Consider the following 19,278-nt stretch of genomic DNA (forward strand, 5'->3'; position numbering starts at 1 on the left):
CGACTTTTTTTTTGATTCAGAGACAAGATATGACTTTTCTTATAGATCTATGTCCAGTAAATACGAATCTGGTAATAAAATATGTTGATTGGCTCGAGGTTCGGAGATATATGTATTTTTAAAATCGCGCGATTTTACATTATCTTGGTGTTGTTCAATCAATGTCTCAAAATATATCAACTTTCTGTTCAAAATAAATATTGGAATCTATAATCGGGTATTTTATCTTTATTTTGTAGTACTTTTGAGCTTTAAAATCTTTCTAAGTAGTCGTCCAGTTCAAATCAAAAGTCAAAAGTACGTATTTTCACTTGGGATTTTTTCTCACTGTTAATACTATTTTATATTGAGTATTTTCTATTGAAACATATTTATTGAAATAGTATTCAGGCCACACTATTTTTTTTTTCGTTTAAAAGGGTTAATTGGAAGTGTGCTGTATTTTAAATCGGTAAAATTTCGAGGTAAAAGCTCATACTATTATTTACTCGTATTTACACGAATCTGAATTGAATTGATAGGGATAATATATAAAATTGTCTTTATATGAGAATTAAATAAAATTCAACTTTCGTTATCATATTTCGACCATTCTTCTGGATTAATAACAAAAATTCGTTTATTTTATCGAGGTAAGCCAGTTATCAATATATATTTTTTAGCAGATTCGTGTTCACTGGGCATAGATCTATAAGAAAAGTCATATCTCATCTCTGAACCAAAAAATTAGTCGTCATTTGTCGAACAGTGTTATTATGAGATAAAACCAACGAACTCTTTCAATAGACAAATTGATTTTGAAATCATTCCAAATTTTGCCGACAGTAATAGTCATACTCATAAACGTTTATTGATTTTGATCGGAATTTGAAACCACAACCCTGCAGTTGGTAAGCATTAGTGACATTTGTACATTTATGTATGTACATGAAGCACAATTAAAGCTGATGGTAAAATGTAAGTCCTGTAATGGTAAAATGTTTTATATAGAAAATGGGTCAATTTGTTTTCACGATGTTGGAATCGTTGATTCGAAGCTGGACAAGTGTGACACCACTACGTAATCAGGCGTCACAGTTGCGATTTTCAGCAACTATCTCTGGGGACATCGGTCAATGCACGAATGCAATTACTAAAGTGCACTGGCCAATTTCAATAGAATTTTTGTTATTAATCCACAAGAATAGTCGAAATTCGATTTTTCTAAGTGGAATTTTATTTAATTCTCTTATAAAGCCAATTTAATATATTATCCCTATTTATTCAATTTAGATTCGTGTAAATACGAATAAATACTAGTACGAGCTTTTAGCTTGTAATTTTACCAATTTATAATTCAGCAGACTTCCAACTAACTTCCGCAATCAAATTATAATTCAGCAGACTTCCAATGTGTGGTAGGCTATATGAAGTGTGTGTGAGGTGCATGGCTAGGAACGAGTGTGTATGGGGTTACTTGCCCTTAGGCTAGCCCGAGATAAAGACGTACAAATAAACACTATCTAAGCTACTCTATGGGTATCATTTGGAGACCCCTGCATCCAGGATCCTACATACATAATAACTTTTTAAACCCTTGCAGTAAATAAATTTTTGCAGTAATGCAAAAAGCTCAAACGAATTCCTCTAGTCACACTATTAAGAATTTAACCGAAAGTCAATTGAATAAATATATTTTTGTTTGCAAAATTGAAAGAATAGCTATTTCATTTTTATGAGAGAGCTGTCTTATTTTTTACTAGCTTTTCTTCCCCGACTAATCTGCTTTATGAGCTTGTGAAAATCAATTGGTTGTGCGGCGTTCACCAGTAGGCCTTCAGCGATTGCTCCCGATGGCACTTCCCATAATTGGATTGGCGTCCTGAAAACCCCTCATCCCTTATTCCAGCATCCCTACATACATCCGTTTCCTGCTTTGGCTTCCGTTTCTACACTCGGCTCCGGCGATAATTACATCTCGACGGGATATTGCCGCAACACCATCATTATTTTCTTTCTCGGTGCCATTCTTCTCGCTACGTGTTAATCACTTCCGGTTGCAACGAGAGCGCACGGACGGGATGTAAATCATCTCCCATAACGTAGGCTAATTTGTACGTCGTAAATAATTCGGGCAGTAAATTATATGCCCGGGGAAACGGAAGTAGCGAGCGCGACTCGGTTCGGCATATGGAAAATGCGTAAATTTCCCACTCCGCGCGAAATCCCCGCGGAAAACTGCCGTCTGAAATTTTCCCAAGGAACAAAAAATTTACATTATCATCTCGCTGCGGTGAAATAATATTACAATTTATTACACGGCGAATGACGCAAATTTCAGACGTCATCCGTAGAGTCAGAATACACATTAAAATATAATTCAATAAGGCCCGATCACTCCAGGGATAGTAACAAGATATGTACGTATTCTTTTTAAATAAATATTAACATAAAGTGAAAAGTTTGCGGTGAAATATTATACAGATTTTAAAATGATTCATCTTTTTATATACGTATGAATGTGTTTTGAAACAAATTGAAATATCTACGGATATACGCGAAAGCTATTACGAGAAAAGCTTCATCAATCAAAGTTACATCAAAAGGGTGCAAGTCTTTGAGTTTGACGTTTTGATACGACTGAAAAACGAAACGAAATTTACGTATGTTGTACACGTTTGTATATGTTGAAATGGAATGCGTATATGGCACAATGGTAAAAAATGCTTTTAAATAAAAGCGTAGTAAAGGAAAGCATTCGAATATGTATTGTACTTGTAAAAAGTGTTTTATCATTAGATATTTATAGCCTGATATATAATTTAATACGTATGTATGTAAGGCAATTTTGTTTTAACGTAAGAAAGTGACTCATGTGAGAACCACTTACGGTAATGAAATTTCAAAGAGTTCACGTAATTTTCTAAGTTGAAATTTTTAAGTGACATTAGCCGAACAATTTTAGTTAATTGAAATTAAATAATTATAAAGATGTAGCATGTAGCATCCATGTTTAAATAGTAACACATTGCATTGACACACATTCTTAGATTTATTTTATAACTTAATATAATGAATTTAAAAATGTTTTCGAATTTTTTTACTATTTATTACTTACTTCATGATCATCATCTACATACAGCCATTCATCATCCACTGCTGGATGAAGACCTCTCCAACACGTTTCCACTCGTCTCTGTTTTGCGCAACTCTCATCCATCTCACACCACAGATTTTAGTTTAGTTCAAATATTAGTGGATTTTTCACACAAAATTGACATTAGCCTGTCTATGATAATCAATTATTTATATGTCAGAATAAAATAAAATACTGTTTTAAAAAATATATATTACTTCCGGATTACGAATTCTGATCAAACCGTTTTCAATTATAAGTCAGTACACAAAGAATACAAATATAAATTTTCAACTTGAAACGTTCAGGGGTGTGGAAAAACCGTGTGGTCATTTTTGACTTTTCTAAGAGGAAAAAATTACTCTTTGTTTTTTTTTTTATTTTCATCACATTGATAGAAGGATTATACTTAAATTTTCTCGTGAAGAGCACACATACCGTTAAATGTCGACACATGTCGTAAATATACTGGAAGAAATATTGAACAAGAGTAAACTGCCACTTCCTGTTGACTAATGCTCAACAATTTTATATATAATTTGGTATTATATTTATACTTCTAGATATGAAATTTCAGTTCAATAAACTTAAAAGTTTTTGAAACATATATAAACTTCAATTCTCTAGAGTAAAAGTACTACTTCCGGTTGAGGTAAAAATATTAGGGTATTTTCAGTCTGATTCGGTTAGCGGCTTGGGAGATAATTGAATTCAAAATCTTAAAAAAAAATATATATATACATAAACAAAAGTTGTTTAAAAACATACCTCTTCTATAATTTGTATATAAAATTATTATTTTGAATAAAAACAATAATTTCATTTTACTACCGCCATCTATGTTTAAAACTAATAAACAAACGATGGATAAACGTCGACGACTATCTCGCCGGGCAGATATTAAACGTGTCTCACACGATATTTTTGCACCATCGTAATGGCGGAGGATCCATTTACATACTTTTTTTTTTTTAATTTACACCAAGAAGGCCTAACAGGTAAACCCAATGCACCTTCCTGGCCAAAGACAAAGACCTATTTCCGATTTCCGATTCCAAGTTTCAGTTTGATAGGACTAACGGTGTTCAAAAAAATACCAAAATACTCAGCATACATACAATGTACTAACAGGTTCCCGGAAAGATGCACAAAATTGCACTGAAAAGTAGCGCAGTTTCGAGAAGTCCTATTTTCAAAGGGGCACAAAAAGTACTTACGCAACAGAATTCAACAAAAAAAGGTAAACACCCTCGGATAACATACAAATACCCTTTGACACTTTTTTGTGTAATTCTATCGCGTTAGTTCTCCTTGAGCATCTTTAAACGTTAGATGTCTCGAGAGTGCAACTATCTCGAGTGCATTTTTCCAGTCACCGTACTAACACACACCAAAAATACCAATAATTTTATTTCACTACCGCCATCTATGTTTAAAACTAAAAAATGGACAAACGTCAGGCACTTTTCAGAAATTCAAATTTCAAACACGTCTCACACGATATTTTTGCACCATCGTAATGATGGAGGATCCATCATTACAAAATATCGTGTAATTTATATCGATGACCAAAATGAGCAATATGGCAAAGTATGAAAACGATCGGATAAGAGGCAAATTTTTTCCTGAATTGTAATCGTGAGTGAAACGTAAAGGAGGTATGTAAAAATATATAAAAACAAATGTATGCTGTGCGTTTTTGAGCATTATGTAAGGACCTGAATCTCTGTAAATAAATGATAAATTTTTAGATTTTTCAAAAGTTGCGAAAAACTGAAAAGCGCCTGTCGGATAATTTAAATTTTTCATCGGTGAATATTGTTTTCTTTTTAATGCGAAAATTCTCCATGAAAGCAAATTTATCATACACGCCCCTCTCAAACAGGTCGGCAAAGTAATGGGCCGTAACAATTGTTGGAAAAACTTTTCGAATTTTCCCTCGACAAAGTAAGGCCTTAAATTACGTATCGCATTAACCAACGAGAGTGTGGCCCGGTGTTTAAAAAACAAAAAAAAAAGAAGCACAAAAAGGCGAACCTGTTTGCTCTTATCGCTTTTGAAACTTATTCAATTCATTTTCGTACCCCAACGGCTCGGCATAAATTAAATCGCAAGTACAGGGGGATCCGGAAGGCTCACATACGGCCAACGGCCCCCCCCCCCCGAATTTACCATCCCTGTCGTCTCTTAACACACACATATAACTTTTAATAAATTCCTATCTCACCCACCGACGCTCAGATAAAAACTTCAAGTTCGCATTTAACTTTGAACACCTCTGCCGAGTCGAAATTATTGCTCGCCGTGCGCGAACCACGCGAAAACTCTTAACTCAATATTCGCCTCTCGTACGTTTTCGCGGGAAAAGCTATGCAACCGGAAAATTTCAGGGGCTGTTCCGCCAAGAATTTGCGTATGTGCTTTCGATGTTAAATTGGATATGATGAAACGAGAATACTGTATTTAAACTCGGATGTGTCAATATTGTCGAAAGTCAAAGACTACCAATGAATGAACGATCAACATTTATATATGGTTTTCTTGTGATTCATATTTTCTTCTAATAATTTAAAATAAATCATAAAATTTCATGAAATAACACAATAATCTTTTTTTCGGCGAAGACACATATTGAATAACAGCACAATAACTAAACGAACTACTCTCGAAATATTAAATAATTTTTTTTAAATAAAAATATTGTTATTAGAAATAATATTTTTTCGGAGCAATTCTATAAATTCAATATATTTAAGATTGATGAGCTTTCATTTCGTATTTGTATAAAATCATATCGGCAAGAATTCGATTGTCTAAAATCGTTGAAAAAAGACTTACATAATCATAAGAATATCTTAAGTATTAGGTTTTTCGTAGTTTTTTTTCAATTGAAGCTGATTTTTTATTTATTTTTATTATTTGTGCTTTAAGGAAGCAAAAATTTTATAGATAATAAATTTTTTTCTGCGTCTTTAATTAGCACATGTTATTAAGTTACTAAACTCCGCTAACTACTTAAAATGTGTGTTTTAATATAAAATAATGCAAAATCTGAAAAGTCAATTATTATATTATAGCTATAAGAATCATTTTATCATGTTTTAGGCGTTGAATAATAGAAAAAAAGTTCAAGAAATGAAATAATAGTGGATGAAGCAGAGCTGTATTTCCAAGGCGGATATCATTCTCACACCGTTGAGCGCGGCACGTACTGATTCCCCCCCCCTCTCTCTATCGCTTATGTCAGGCCTTATAGAAAGGGCTTCCGACAAAAATAATTATTTCTGTTGATATTGTTCTATATTTTTATTTTTTAATTATTTATAGGGGTTTTAATGAGGGAAACGTTGAATATGAAGACTGCATTCAGTTAATTTGAAGAAATAAAAGAATATATATGTATATGGAAGTCCCGGTCACATTTATAACTTTTGAAAATTTATATACATAAATATATACATAGGTATATTATATTTTATTTTTTTATTTTATTTTATATTTTATTAAATTTTATACCAGGAAGGCCTTAAAGGTAAACCTCAATGCGCCTTCCTGGCCAATTACAAACAATACAGCATTTTAATTGTACAAGTCGCTAAATTACGAGACATTGAAAACTCGCAAATTAACGAGACATCTATGAATTGTACATACATTTTATTGTGCATCAATCAAACTTCAAATAGTGGTGACATAGTAGGTAGGAAGGATTTTAGCCAATTTTTTTTCCGGGAACCGTTTCAACAATGAAATCAGAGAAAATTGGCAAACTCTGATAGGAAACGATCAACCTGGAGTCACAAATCCAGGTCTGACCAGCAGCACTACAGATATACTCAGTAAAATTCTTTTCAATCGAGGTCAGCTAATGGGATTGAACAGAAGCTTAACGACCGAGCTATGCTGCTGGCTATGATATTTAAAGGTAATAAATTTTACTATAATCCAAAATAGAAAATTTTTTATTATTTATAAAAAAAAATTAATGGAAATGAATTAAACATCAAATTTATGAACATCGTTTTGTATTTTGACACACGATTACAGTATGTATTAAAAAGCGTCACCAATATTTTCATAATATTGAAATACCGTGTAGACATATTGTCTAAAGTTTTCGATATTAAAACGAAAAGCTTTGTATACTTTTAATAATAAAATTCAAACGTTGAAATACGATGTGTGTTTTATGAAACGTTTGACGTTACGCAACAACGTAAGGCTTTGTTCAACACATGGCTGTGCCGTATTTTTTGTGTCATATTTTTTACGACCACGTATGTATGTACATATGTATAATAAATTTTCATCGTAAATTTTAATTTGTCACGCGATAAATTCGAAAATATTTCACTGATATACAACTATGCCTAATTTTCGTGCACATTTTAACCCATCACCCCTTAGCTCCGAGTGGGTTCAAAATCCATTGTCTCGCACCAACTGTGGCTTGTAATGTGAATTTAAGCGGTTTTATTTAATTTGCGATGCGTAAGCGCGATGTTTGTTAGGCGAAATCTCGCGAAAATCCGGAAGTGCCGGAAGATAAACACGCGTAAGCTTGCGAGTTCCGGTTTTCCTCGACGAAGACGATAATTCGCGATAGCGTCGCTCTTCAGATATCGGCGCGAATACAAAACGGCGATAAGCCGATTTTCCCGGGCTTTTCCCGTTCATAAATTCGATTCTGGATCGTGTGCACGATCGAGCGAGCTTCGATGACTTTTGCCACGTTCGATTGTTTCAGAAAATTTCGATTCGGTTGCATTCGTCGGTCGATTCGAAAGTTTTCCCTTAACTTGAAATTGGGTGGAAAATGAGCGGAAATTTTGGGGCCAATATTTGCGGTCTATTTAACTTTGTAAAAGCTCGGTTGTTCGAGCTATTTTAAATGCTGAGTTGATCATTTTTATTTAAGCGACTCATTTAATTTTATTATACTTTTTATAACGTTAAATTATTTTATGTTTATTATTACTATATAATACATTTTTACATCATATTTGAAAAGAAAATCTTTGTTAAAGTATATCGTAAGATCTATGATAAACAGATCCTACTATTCCGGTCCATTATTTGATAATATTTTGACCCTTTGAAAGATGTTAAGCATTTAACATAATATTTTGATATTATAGTGTATCGAACAAACCATATATTTTTGTTAGGTTTTCGAGCTCTTTTTTCTGTTATGCTGTACATTAAAATTAGAAGAATATTATACTATTATCATTAACAAAAATAAAATAAAATTGTTAAATAGAAAATTATCAGTAGATCAGGAGCTATTAAAATAGATATAAGATGCGTTGTAAACATAATTTAGTATTACTAAAAAGCATATAAAAATCAAAAAAATATATTAATCACTTGCTGTTGCTGAAAAACAGCTAATACACATAATACGTTTCTCATTTTTTTTTGCAAAGAAGTCTCTAAGTTAGTTGGTTATTCTAGATAACCATTAATAAATACATATGCATATGTATACAGGATCAGTTTATTAGAATCATAAAAACGATTCATGTATTAAATGAAATGTCAATATTGAATTTGTTTAATATGTATGAAAAATTACGAGTAGTGCTCTTTTTATAAAATAGTCGCTATTTTAACGAAAAGGTTTTATATTTACATTGAAAATTTAATATTATTTGAATAATACTTCAATACGCAAAATGTTATTAGATATTTCAAAAATATACGCTTTCATTTTATATTTCTCTTATACATTTTTTATTGAATATATGTTTAAATTATAATATTAATCTTGGAAATGTGTCTTGGAATTATTTCGATATAATAAATGCTGTATTTAAATTGATGTATTATGTTTAATAGCTACTATTATTGAAGGGACAATAAAGTATTTCGGTTAATAATTCACCACGCGTTTAGGTATGGCCATAATTCACTATTCACAAACGAATATTTTATAATAAAATTTCCAGCAATTAGTGTGGAGGGAGAAAGTACACACAGAGTGAAAATAAAACAAAAAATAAAATTCAACCCGAAATATCGTATTCGACAAAGTATCGAATGATTGATATGGGTATTCGCGCAGGCGAGTAAAAAGGGTCTCATAATCAAATTTAAATTATCCGACAAAGCGTGCAAGTAATTTTTATGGATACAAAAGGTTGGAAGGTCCATTGTATTTTACAGATTCACATTTGCATTACAATGGGAGGCTTTTGTTGTCGGCTTAGGTTGCAATTTAGCCGGCAGCGGTCAATTCATAATTCAGAGCTTCATTGTCAAAGTTCCCGACGGCTTTTTTACAATGAAATATCGCTAAAAACGATCAATTTCTACACTGATAAGACGTTGAATAGTTTAATTATTTATTTTTTAAATAAAATTTTACATACCTAGTTCGTGTTGGACTGTGGATTCGATTTCTGCAGACCATGTCTTCGGCGCTGCGATTGCTTTGAGTCGTCCCAATGTGGAGCGCGCGAAGACTATTAACCCTTTGGGTGCCAGGGCACCCGTTCTCGTGCGTGGTCTCGCTACAAAACACGGATGCAGACTGTTCGGTATCGTCAGATTCACTTGTCTGAAATGAACAATGAAAAATAAAAAAAATAAATCATGTTTTTTGGGAACGATTTTCGCTCGGGTCGAATAAAAACGTAGGCACTGAATTCATATAAATGGTAATTTGGCGGACGGGCGTCGGCCAGAATTTCAATTTGAAAATCGCGAGCGAACAATCGCAATTTAATAAAGTGCCAGGCATTGTAATTCATGGCGTGAAGACCCCTCCACCTGTTAACTGGCGACCTCCCCTTTCCAACCCCCTTCTGGGAATCCGTGCAGAGTCGACTGTGGTGCAATAAAGCGATATTGCATTTCGATCACTCTCGAGGATGGTAAGACCCCTAGGAATTTGCCAGGACGAAATTCGGGAGGCTGAAATTCGATTTCAGGCTAGTCGAAGCTTCGGAGCTTTTGAGACGGGACTGTTCGCTGGTTGGTGTAATTTGGCTTAGGCTTTGATCAATAGTTTAATTGAATTGATTGCAAAATCCTATACTGAATTATGTCTATATGTACATAAAATGAATCCACAAATCATATATCATTAGTAGAGACCGGTTAAAAATTCACAATTAATGGTAATGCTCACTCATATTACTCCTATCTAATAGTAATTGTCATTTTCTATTTGTACCATTAGCTTTGAACTACATGTATTTTATAATTACTATTGATTGAAAAATATGTCTTAACTAAATAAATGCTAAACTGATCATTCTATTCGCTAAATGAAACATGAAATCAAAGTATTCCAAATATGTAAATCTCCAGTAATAAGATTATAATAAAAAGCTGCAGGAGATGCTTTCATTTATCACTAAAGATATTTGACGAGAAATATATAATATACAAATACATATTTATATATTTTATTATTTTATTAAGTAGTTTTATATTACCTTACAATATAACATGGTTATAAGAAAAAAATAACAAACGAATAAATAGGAATAACAAATGAAGAGGAAAATAAAACGAAATTTAAAAACTAAATATCATACAAATGAAGAATTACAAAAAAAAACATTAACTACATATATACATACATATATATACAGTTATTAATTGATTTAGTTAAATATTCACAGCTTTTGCCACTCAATATGTCTCTTATTTTCTTATATGATGTTTCATTTCGAAATCTGAGAGTATTAGCTTTTACGTGAGAGTTTTTACTGTAGGTTGAGAGGATATTCAAAGGATTATTTAAATTTTTGAATACTTCTATAAAATAATATACCATTTAATAATTTGAAAGCTTTCACTGTATGTAAATAATTAAAATATTATATGAAATAATATTCAAACATCTACAATATGATTTTAAATAATTAAAACAGGGTCAATTAAATTGGATTGTACGATTTATATTCTCTGTAAAATTTGATATGAGAGAATATTGGTATTAAAATAACCCATGAATTATTTAAATAAATATAAAATAGTTATCAGATTATTGGATTGTCGGCATTCTCACAAATACATGTTTATAAAATAAGGAATAATATAGGTATAATTGTTAATTAAATACTTACGGCAAAATAGCCGCATTGAGCTTTCGTGGATTTGCATACAGAATTAACGTTCATTGGTCCATTTAATTCGGCGCGATTGATCTCGTTTAATTTTTATTGCCAAATAAAGCTCTCAAAGCTTACTTAAATTCTACATTCCCTTAGAATACACGTTTCAATATACATACGTACATATTTAAATGTATACACAAAGGTATATAATATTGGAGACATTGTTCGAATCGACCCTGTGTCGTTTTGGGATAATTAAGATTCTTTTCGCATCGACGCCTATGATTTTCCTCGCAAGGTTAAACCGGAACAAGGGGAAAAAAGAAAATGAAAATGATTGAAAGCGAAAATTCGATGGGAACGGCAAACGGCGGAGAGTTTATGCGCTAATTGAGTTACTTTCGCTCTGTTGAAATTCGAGATATAAAAGAAATAATTTGTATTGAGCTTTCTGTCATTTCGCATTATATATACATATATATATATATTTAAGTATGGAGTGGAAACTATATTTTGATTTATTTGTTATATGAGCCATTATAATTTGAAAGTCCACTTTTCTTCATTTCGGGAAATATCTTAAAAAATAACAATACATTTGCGTTACATTATTTAAAAATACTGGTGGCCTGTAATACGTTTGTTGTTTCAAAATTTTGGACATATCTAATTTAAAGAAATGATAACAATTTGTGATTTAATTTAAACTGAAATAGTGTTTTGGCAGTGAAAATTAGACTTCCGCCACTTTTAAATATAGCAGCTCATATAAAGAAGTTATTATTGAATGCTTAAATTTATTTAGAGTACGTTTATAAAATTAGAGTTAAAAAAATGAATAAAATACCTGTCTGTAGTATTGTAGGGTGATCCAAAGAAGGGGCTGAAATCAGAGAGTTGGTCAGCTCCTTTGTATATGGTCTCCAGTGAGAAAACAACCCCTCTCTCCTCCTGAAAAACATAAAAATAAATAACACGCCACAAAAAAAGAAAAATCTTCACACACCCACTATCTGCTACCTAAGGTTTAATTGTTACGGTCTGGGGAAATAGTTACTAGGGTAGAATAGTACCACTAGCCGAGATTTACACGACCCTTGAATAATTCAGAGTCTCTTTTGATTGGCTCCGGGGCAGAAGAGAAAAAGAAAATCTTGTTGACGCCGATAAATGTATCCGCAGGATAAATTGAATAAGTATTTCTCTTGTGAATCTTCTTGACCCAATTAGGCGAAAATGAATAAAATCAAGCTGTTGCTAAAGAAAACGTTTTTCATCTTTAATTATTTTGTTTTCTGGGCGTAATGAAAAATATTTACGAAAAATTTATAATTCAGAATAAACCGAGCTCATTTGAAACATCATCGCTTTTAAAAAATGCAGAAATCAAAATATAAAGCCAAAATTATTTCAATTAAAAATCTGGTAATATTAGTTTATATAAGATGACAGTACATAAATGAGAGAGAAAAAAGTAACTTTTAAGTAGAAGCCGTGGTAGAAAGCTACGGTAGAAGGAGTGGTAGAAAGCTGCATTTGAACAGCTGGTTGTCATCGCTTAGATCTGATCATATATACATACATATATTCAGATGTAATTTTCAATGAATTTTTTAATGACAATGCAACAAAAAAATTTATCGGAATGGAAACTAATTAACTGAATTCAAATATGACAATATATTTTATTGGTTTGGTGTCCTTTGAGAGATATGAGGGTTTAAAAATGTTCTTTTGCAGTCTTTATCTTTAAAATCTAGCATGGTTGTGCCAAAAGTGAGTAATGGAATCTATAGTTGGATGCTTTTTTCTATTGATTGTGATTTATTATTACTTGAAAATACTAACAATATATTATTTGTTTTATTGTCTTAATTTTATATACAAAATATAGAAGAGGCTTGTTTTTAAAAAACTTTTTTTTTATTAATTATTTTCCCCTGCACTACAAACGATTTCAAACCAAGCGGGCGCATGCTTATTTCGCCGCATGCTTATTTCATACTTTTGTCTCGGTTTTTGCCATTTTAAACTTGCCAGAAAGATCTAACTCAGTTTTAAGAATTGCCATTCATCAATGTACATCGAAATGTCATCTGGGCAACGCCATGAATATCTCGTCTTTCGTGCATGCTAAAATTCAAACAGTTAAAATTCAATCGAAATGAGCATGCAGCCGGGTGGTTTGCAATCATTTGTAGCAAGCCCCTAAATATGACATAACCCATGCGATGATATTTGATCAGGCAAAACACTAGTATATTTATAAACATCATGAATTTAAATTACATTATATATACATATATAAAATCGTTGAATTGAACTTTTTTTTATTATTAATTTAAACGCTCATATCTCTCAAACGAGAGTAAGCCGACAAAAATTATTTTCATATTTATATTCAGTGGGTCAAACTTAGTAATGATCAATCTTTAGTCACCACTCTGGGAAGTAAAAAACGTAATTAAACTCAGTGTGATTATACTTCATGTCGGAGACATTAGCTTACTTCATTGTTAGTAAAATATATATTTTTTTGATTTTTAAATGCTTTTTATTATTACTAAATGATGTTCACAATACATCTTATATCTATCTTAATAGCTACTGATCTACCGATCATTTTCTATTTTACAATTTTAATTTAATTTTGTTAGTAATCATAGTATTATATTATTCTAATGTTAATGTACAGCATAATAGCAAAAGCCTATTTACAATTCTTATAAATGCTCATAACACATCTAATACATAATATTAAATAAAGACTATCTAAAGTCGACGATCTAAAGCAGATTGTGTTTAGGTAATCTGTGATCGGTAAAATATAAAAGCGACCTAAAGAGTGGAAGTGGTTCAAAATCATATCACAATTTTTTTATGAGCAGAAATTTCACTGAACTAGCAAAGCTTGTAAATAAGCTACACAAATTCAAGTAAACTTTGAAATTTATAGTATAAAGTAAGGATAATTCAAGTTGAATAATTTAAACACCCACATATATGTATGTCTGAATGATTTTTTTTATCAATAGTATTCTCGTATATTTTTGTAAATCCATATACGGAGTGCGCAGAATGTTTATCCGGCATCACAATAAACGTTCAGAGAATTTTCACCCGATGATAAAAAGTGAAAAAACACGGTTAACGAAAAACTTACTTACGCGCGGGTGTTACGCATAAACACGCGAATTTACAATCGTTTTATTCGGCCGGGAAAAACTACCGGCATCCTAACCTCAATTTTTATTTTTATTTTCGAAAAGGGCTCGGGCAGGTGGGTGTGTGTTTGTGGGGTCCGGAGTAGTTTGGGCCGCTGTATTTCCACGCAGAAAAATAAAAATAAAAATAAATTCTAGACGTTTTCGGTGACCCCAGATTAGGGGCAACCGCGCACGTGATCCGAGTGTCGGATCGTTTTCTAACCTTTTCACTGCCGCACGCACAACGCACTTGCGCAATATTGCGCAACTGGGAGCTCGACAATAATGCACGGGAGACTTACAGATCGATTTTCAATACCGTAAGTTTGAAATAAATTATAACAATATTTGAATAAAACTTCGAATGATCATTTATTTATTTAAATACATATTACATAATTTTATTGTTTTTTTTTCAATCAATAATGCACACTGACCCCAATATTTTTAAATAAAAATACAGCTTTTCTCAATATAAATGGGTTCAATATATATCTTATTAATCATTTTATACATCAACATAAAAATTTTTTAGTCCTTTAGCATGTTTTTGACTATTATTGTATTAAAAAATAACGACAAGAATTAACATGCAAACGTACACAGGTAAGGCCAACAGGTGACTGCATGACAAAATTGCCACGCGCCATTAGCGACGAAAACAATACCTTGTGAAAATATAGCTGTCTCTTCTTCTCACATTGATTCATCAATCAACAAGAATATGCAAGCAAACAGTCAAAAACATGACTTATCGCTTCCCGCCTTTAAATCATACTTTGGAACAAAGAAATGTATAATTTCGAATTTTCGATGTACCCCTTTTTTATATCATACAAAATCTATTAAAATAAATTTCTTGTAGTTCATTCTAGGAATACAACATACATCATAATATGTAACATGACAGGAATTTCCCAAAGGAGATACCTACATACATACATATGGTTAAATTATTTTTGTACTTAAGAACTAAAAAAATTCCAAACATAACAGTATATAAAATAATAAATGAATGAATAAAATAGATAAATTTACAGATCATCAACAAAACTTTTGATACACAGAAAATTGGCAAGAAATACATTATGTAGCATTTATAAGAAACAAATTCGATATGATAAAAACTGATATTTTCTGGAAACTGAGGGGGAGGATAACGAAAATTCGAATGAGAGACGGTGCAATATGCAGTTTCAGTGCAATACGCAGTTTCTAACATTATGTACACATGCGAGTTATCCTTCCACCTTTTTTATTTGTTCGATATGAAAATCGACCATTTTAACCACCAAATTATTTAGATTTAACACCTATTATTTAGAACCACCAAATTTGGTGTACGGTTACTAAACTGAAGCGTTTCATTTCACATCTACCCTAGACTTGAAAAATCTAAGAGTACACATTCAAATCGCGGTTACATTATAAATTGATCGCACGTTTTCGTGGTTTTGTTATCGATTTAATCGAATTCCACGGTTTTTATTGGCGTTATGGGTTCGCCTTGCTGACACACGTATCTGAAATTCGACAAAAGCATTCAGCCGAACGTACATTGCGATCAGATTCGGTGCGAAATTGCATCGTGTGCAGTCAAAGTTGCATTGTTCGAGTCGGGGCCAAATTCGACGGTCGGCCATTTTGTAGCATGGCGTTCGACGTGTTCTCGGAACATCTCATTTCCTGATCGTGTGTCGAAACATCTATCGGCCATTATGAGAGACCATGTATGTGTATATCAGCCATATATCAGTCGCACACGACTGGCGGCAAGCTTTCTGGGGTAAACAACGCAAACGTGACCCCCATGCGGATTGGGGGCGAGATATCGAACAAACTTCCATAAATATTTTGATTTTAGTGAGAATACCCCCATCAGACTGTTTCCTATGCCCCCCCCCCCCACCCATTTTATCCCATTTGTATTTTGTTTGCGAATATCCAAGTGTATTTTATTTTAGACAATGGCGAAATTTTACGTTGAGTTTGATTTGGAATTATACCTATTCGTAAGCGATAGCAGTAAGTCCGAGATTATTTATGTGTACTTAATGCTTTGTAAAAATGATCTGTTGATTTATTATCAGCTTGCCGAATTGGGTAAAAAATTTGCCGCAATAAGCCAAACTAATGATAATTTCAATGATGTTTATAAAGGAACTAGTGAATATTGTCAATGGTGAATATTGTCAACTAGTGAATATTGTCATCATCGCATGGGTATAAAATTATTATATACCCGTATTAAACCAAAAAAAAAAAATCCGGAACCGGAACCATTATTTTCGTAGACTCTATTAGATAGTTTTCAATTCTTTATTTGTAATAATTTTCAATTCTTAAAGTTAACATTAACAAAATGTAATATTTTCCGATTATACACAAACGGTCATTATTACACATAACAAATTACGTGCATATACATATGATGTGTATTTACAACACGTATTCTGGGTGAGGATATGGCGTGCGACGCGAGCTCATGAGGACATTGCGTTTGGATTTGGAGGGTCCGAGGTTCGATTCCCGGCGCCCGCGGTGAATGAAATCAATTTTTTTTCTCGAATATCGTCAAAATATACATAATTTAAATTATAATTATAATTTAATTGAAAATAAATACATAAAAAAATGGTTCAAAACCTCGCTAAATGAAATTATTAAAATTACGGCGAGAAGGAATATTTCAATTAATGTTTAAAAAAAAAGGCGAAATGAAAAATTGGATTTGGCGTGATGTCCGAGACCATTAGCTCAATTTAGACCCATATTCAGGCTATTTGGGGTGATTGGTTCGAGTCTCGACATAGTCGTCTCGTCGAAAAATGAATTTATCGATTTTTATCGATTCGTTCATTATGTTCGGCGAGAGTTAGGACACACACACACACACACCCACACACACACATACACACACAGATTACCGTCTTTATATATATGATGTAGTAGGTTACAGCGATGAAATCAATGTATCTTTGTATAACAGCAACTCTGTTATTTTTACATATGTACTTTTTATACAGTTCACATGGTTTTCGTGTTAGTGGTAATTTTTTATATCTCTTATCTCTTATCCGATCGTTTTCATACTTTGCCATATTGCTCATTTTGGTCATCAATATACGTTAATGTATCGTCTGCCATTATGTTGGAAATAAATTATCGTATACAATGCGTATCAAATATCAACAATTTTGGGTACGGTGACGTCTAGCAAGCTACTATAATCTATCTTCAACCTTTTCGCCGTGATATGGCCATATCAGATTTTAATTGTTTAAACGCCTATAATTCACTCTATATTTTATAAAATTTGCTCTATAGGTTCTCATTATCTCTAATATATAAATATTTATAGTTTTAACTCTCATATGTATATATAAATTTCAAATTTGGCGTGTAATCTTCGTGTAATGTAATACACGATATATATTGATTTTTGGCCAAATATGTCAGATCTGACATTTCACTGCTAAAAGTATATCTCTTCACTGAGTTTTATCTGCGAGATAATTAGTTCATCGTGTTTTAAACACAGTGATTGTACACCCGTAATTGTTTTGATAATAAGATCAATTAAGCTTGATAAAATTGTTTTTTTTTTAACTGGGTAGTTGTTTATAAATTGGAAGATTCTAGGCTTAAATTTTTGCCAAATTTGAGTTTTCATGAACCTCATTCTTTATCAGAGAAATAAAATCGTAAATATTGATTCTTTATTGGGATCATGACACTTTTTTGTTGAACAATAAGCAACAATATGAAAAATTAATCAAAAATGTGTAAATCAATGTTACGAATGTATAAATATTTTTCTTTATTGAAGACATCCTACGTATTTATAGTAAATTTATCACAAATACTAAAATAAACCAAAAAAAGAACACCATGTAGTTGACTTAAATTTTTTTTGAAATTCTGGAATCTAATGACAAATAATAAATAAAAAAGTCTTAAAGAAGTCATAATAAGGAATTTTACAAAGAGGAGAAATAATTGGTTCATACGAAATACTTTTTTCTTAGAAAATACACTTAAATAACTCTTTGTTTGGATTACAGTTTTTTTTATGCTCTTACTTATAAATTATGTGAGTTCTTGAAATAATTATTACATCTCAGTCTCGTAAATCAAATATCATAATATATTATAAAAATTACTTATAATATTACATTGAGATACAAAAGTAGTTCTCTTATTCCCACTTCAATTATAACAAGACCAACATGAATTATAAATTAAACAAATATTTAGAATAATTGATTTTTAAAGGATCGACTTTTAAAAAAATATTTAAAATTAAACTTCCATGTATGGATATGATTTTAAGGTAATATAATATGTACAACCTAAGCTATTATATTTGGTCATATAAAGAAATTCTTCTAAGACTACTTTTACTATTCAATATGTATGCTAATTGCCAGTATATATGTACATGTATACATATTAAGTTTATATAGAAATTGGAAAGATAAGACTATTTTTAATTATTCAATATTTATGCCGAAAGCCAGTATACATATTATATTAAGTTCATATAGATCATTAATCTTATGCAGCAATTTAGTTATTATAGCGGGTAAATTACATTTTTTTTTAATTTGAAACCAGGAATAATTTTAATGATATATTTGCATTTATACCAGTCTTTTCGTCTTTAAAAATAATCATATCTTTTTAGTGCTTATAAAGATTAATTACAAGTCTGTAATTGGACATCTCTTTCAATTTTTTTCCTTATTAAATAATATCAGTTTATCAAATCATTATGATGGAATGTAGATATTTACAAAATTTTCAAAAAAAAAAAAATTAGAAGCACTCGTTTTCTTTAATTCAAGTTGGCAGAGATGATAATTATTGAATGCCTTTGTATATG

At 31.5% G+C, this 19,278-nt stretch overlaps 1 protein-coding gene across 1 annotated transcript in view; it reads right to left on the reverse strand.

Annotated features, from left to right (window-relative positions):
• LOC143912404 (uncharacterized) overlaps positions 1-19,278 on the reverse strand; it is a 168,404-nt gene that overhangs the window by 28,030 nt on the left and 121,096 nt on the right. The window contains exons 3-4 of the mRNA XM_077431680.1: positions 12,035-12,138; positions 9,490-9,677 (exon numbers count right to left, since the gene is read on the reverse strand). Coding sequence (XP_077287806.1) covers positions 9,490-9,677; positions 12,035-12,138 — 292 coding nt within the window. The remainder of the gene's footprint in view (positions 1-9,489; positions 9,678-12,034; positions 12,139-19,278) is intronic.

The sequence above is a fragment of the Arctopsyche grandis genome, chromosome 5 (genome assembly GCF_051622035.1).
Source record: "Arctopsyche grandis isolate Sample6627 chromosome 5, ASM5162203v2, whole genome shotgun sequence".
NCBI lineage: Eukaryota > Metazoa > Arthropoda > Insecta > Trichoptera > Hydropsychidae > Arctopsyche > Arctopsyche grandis.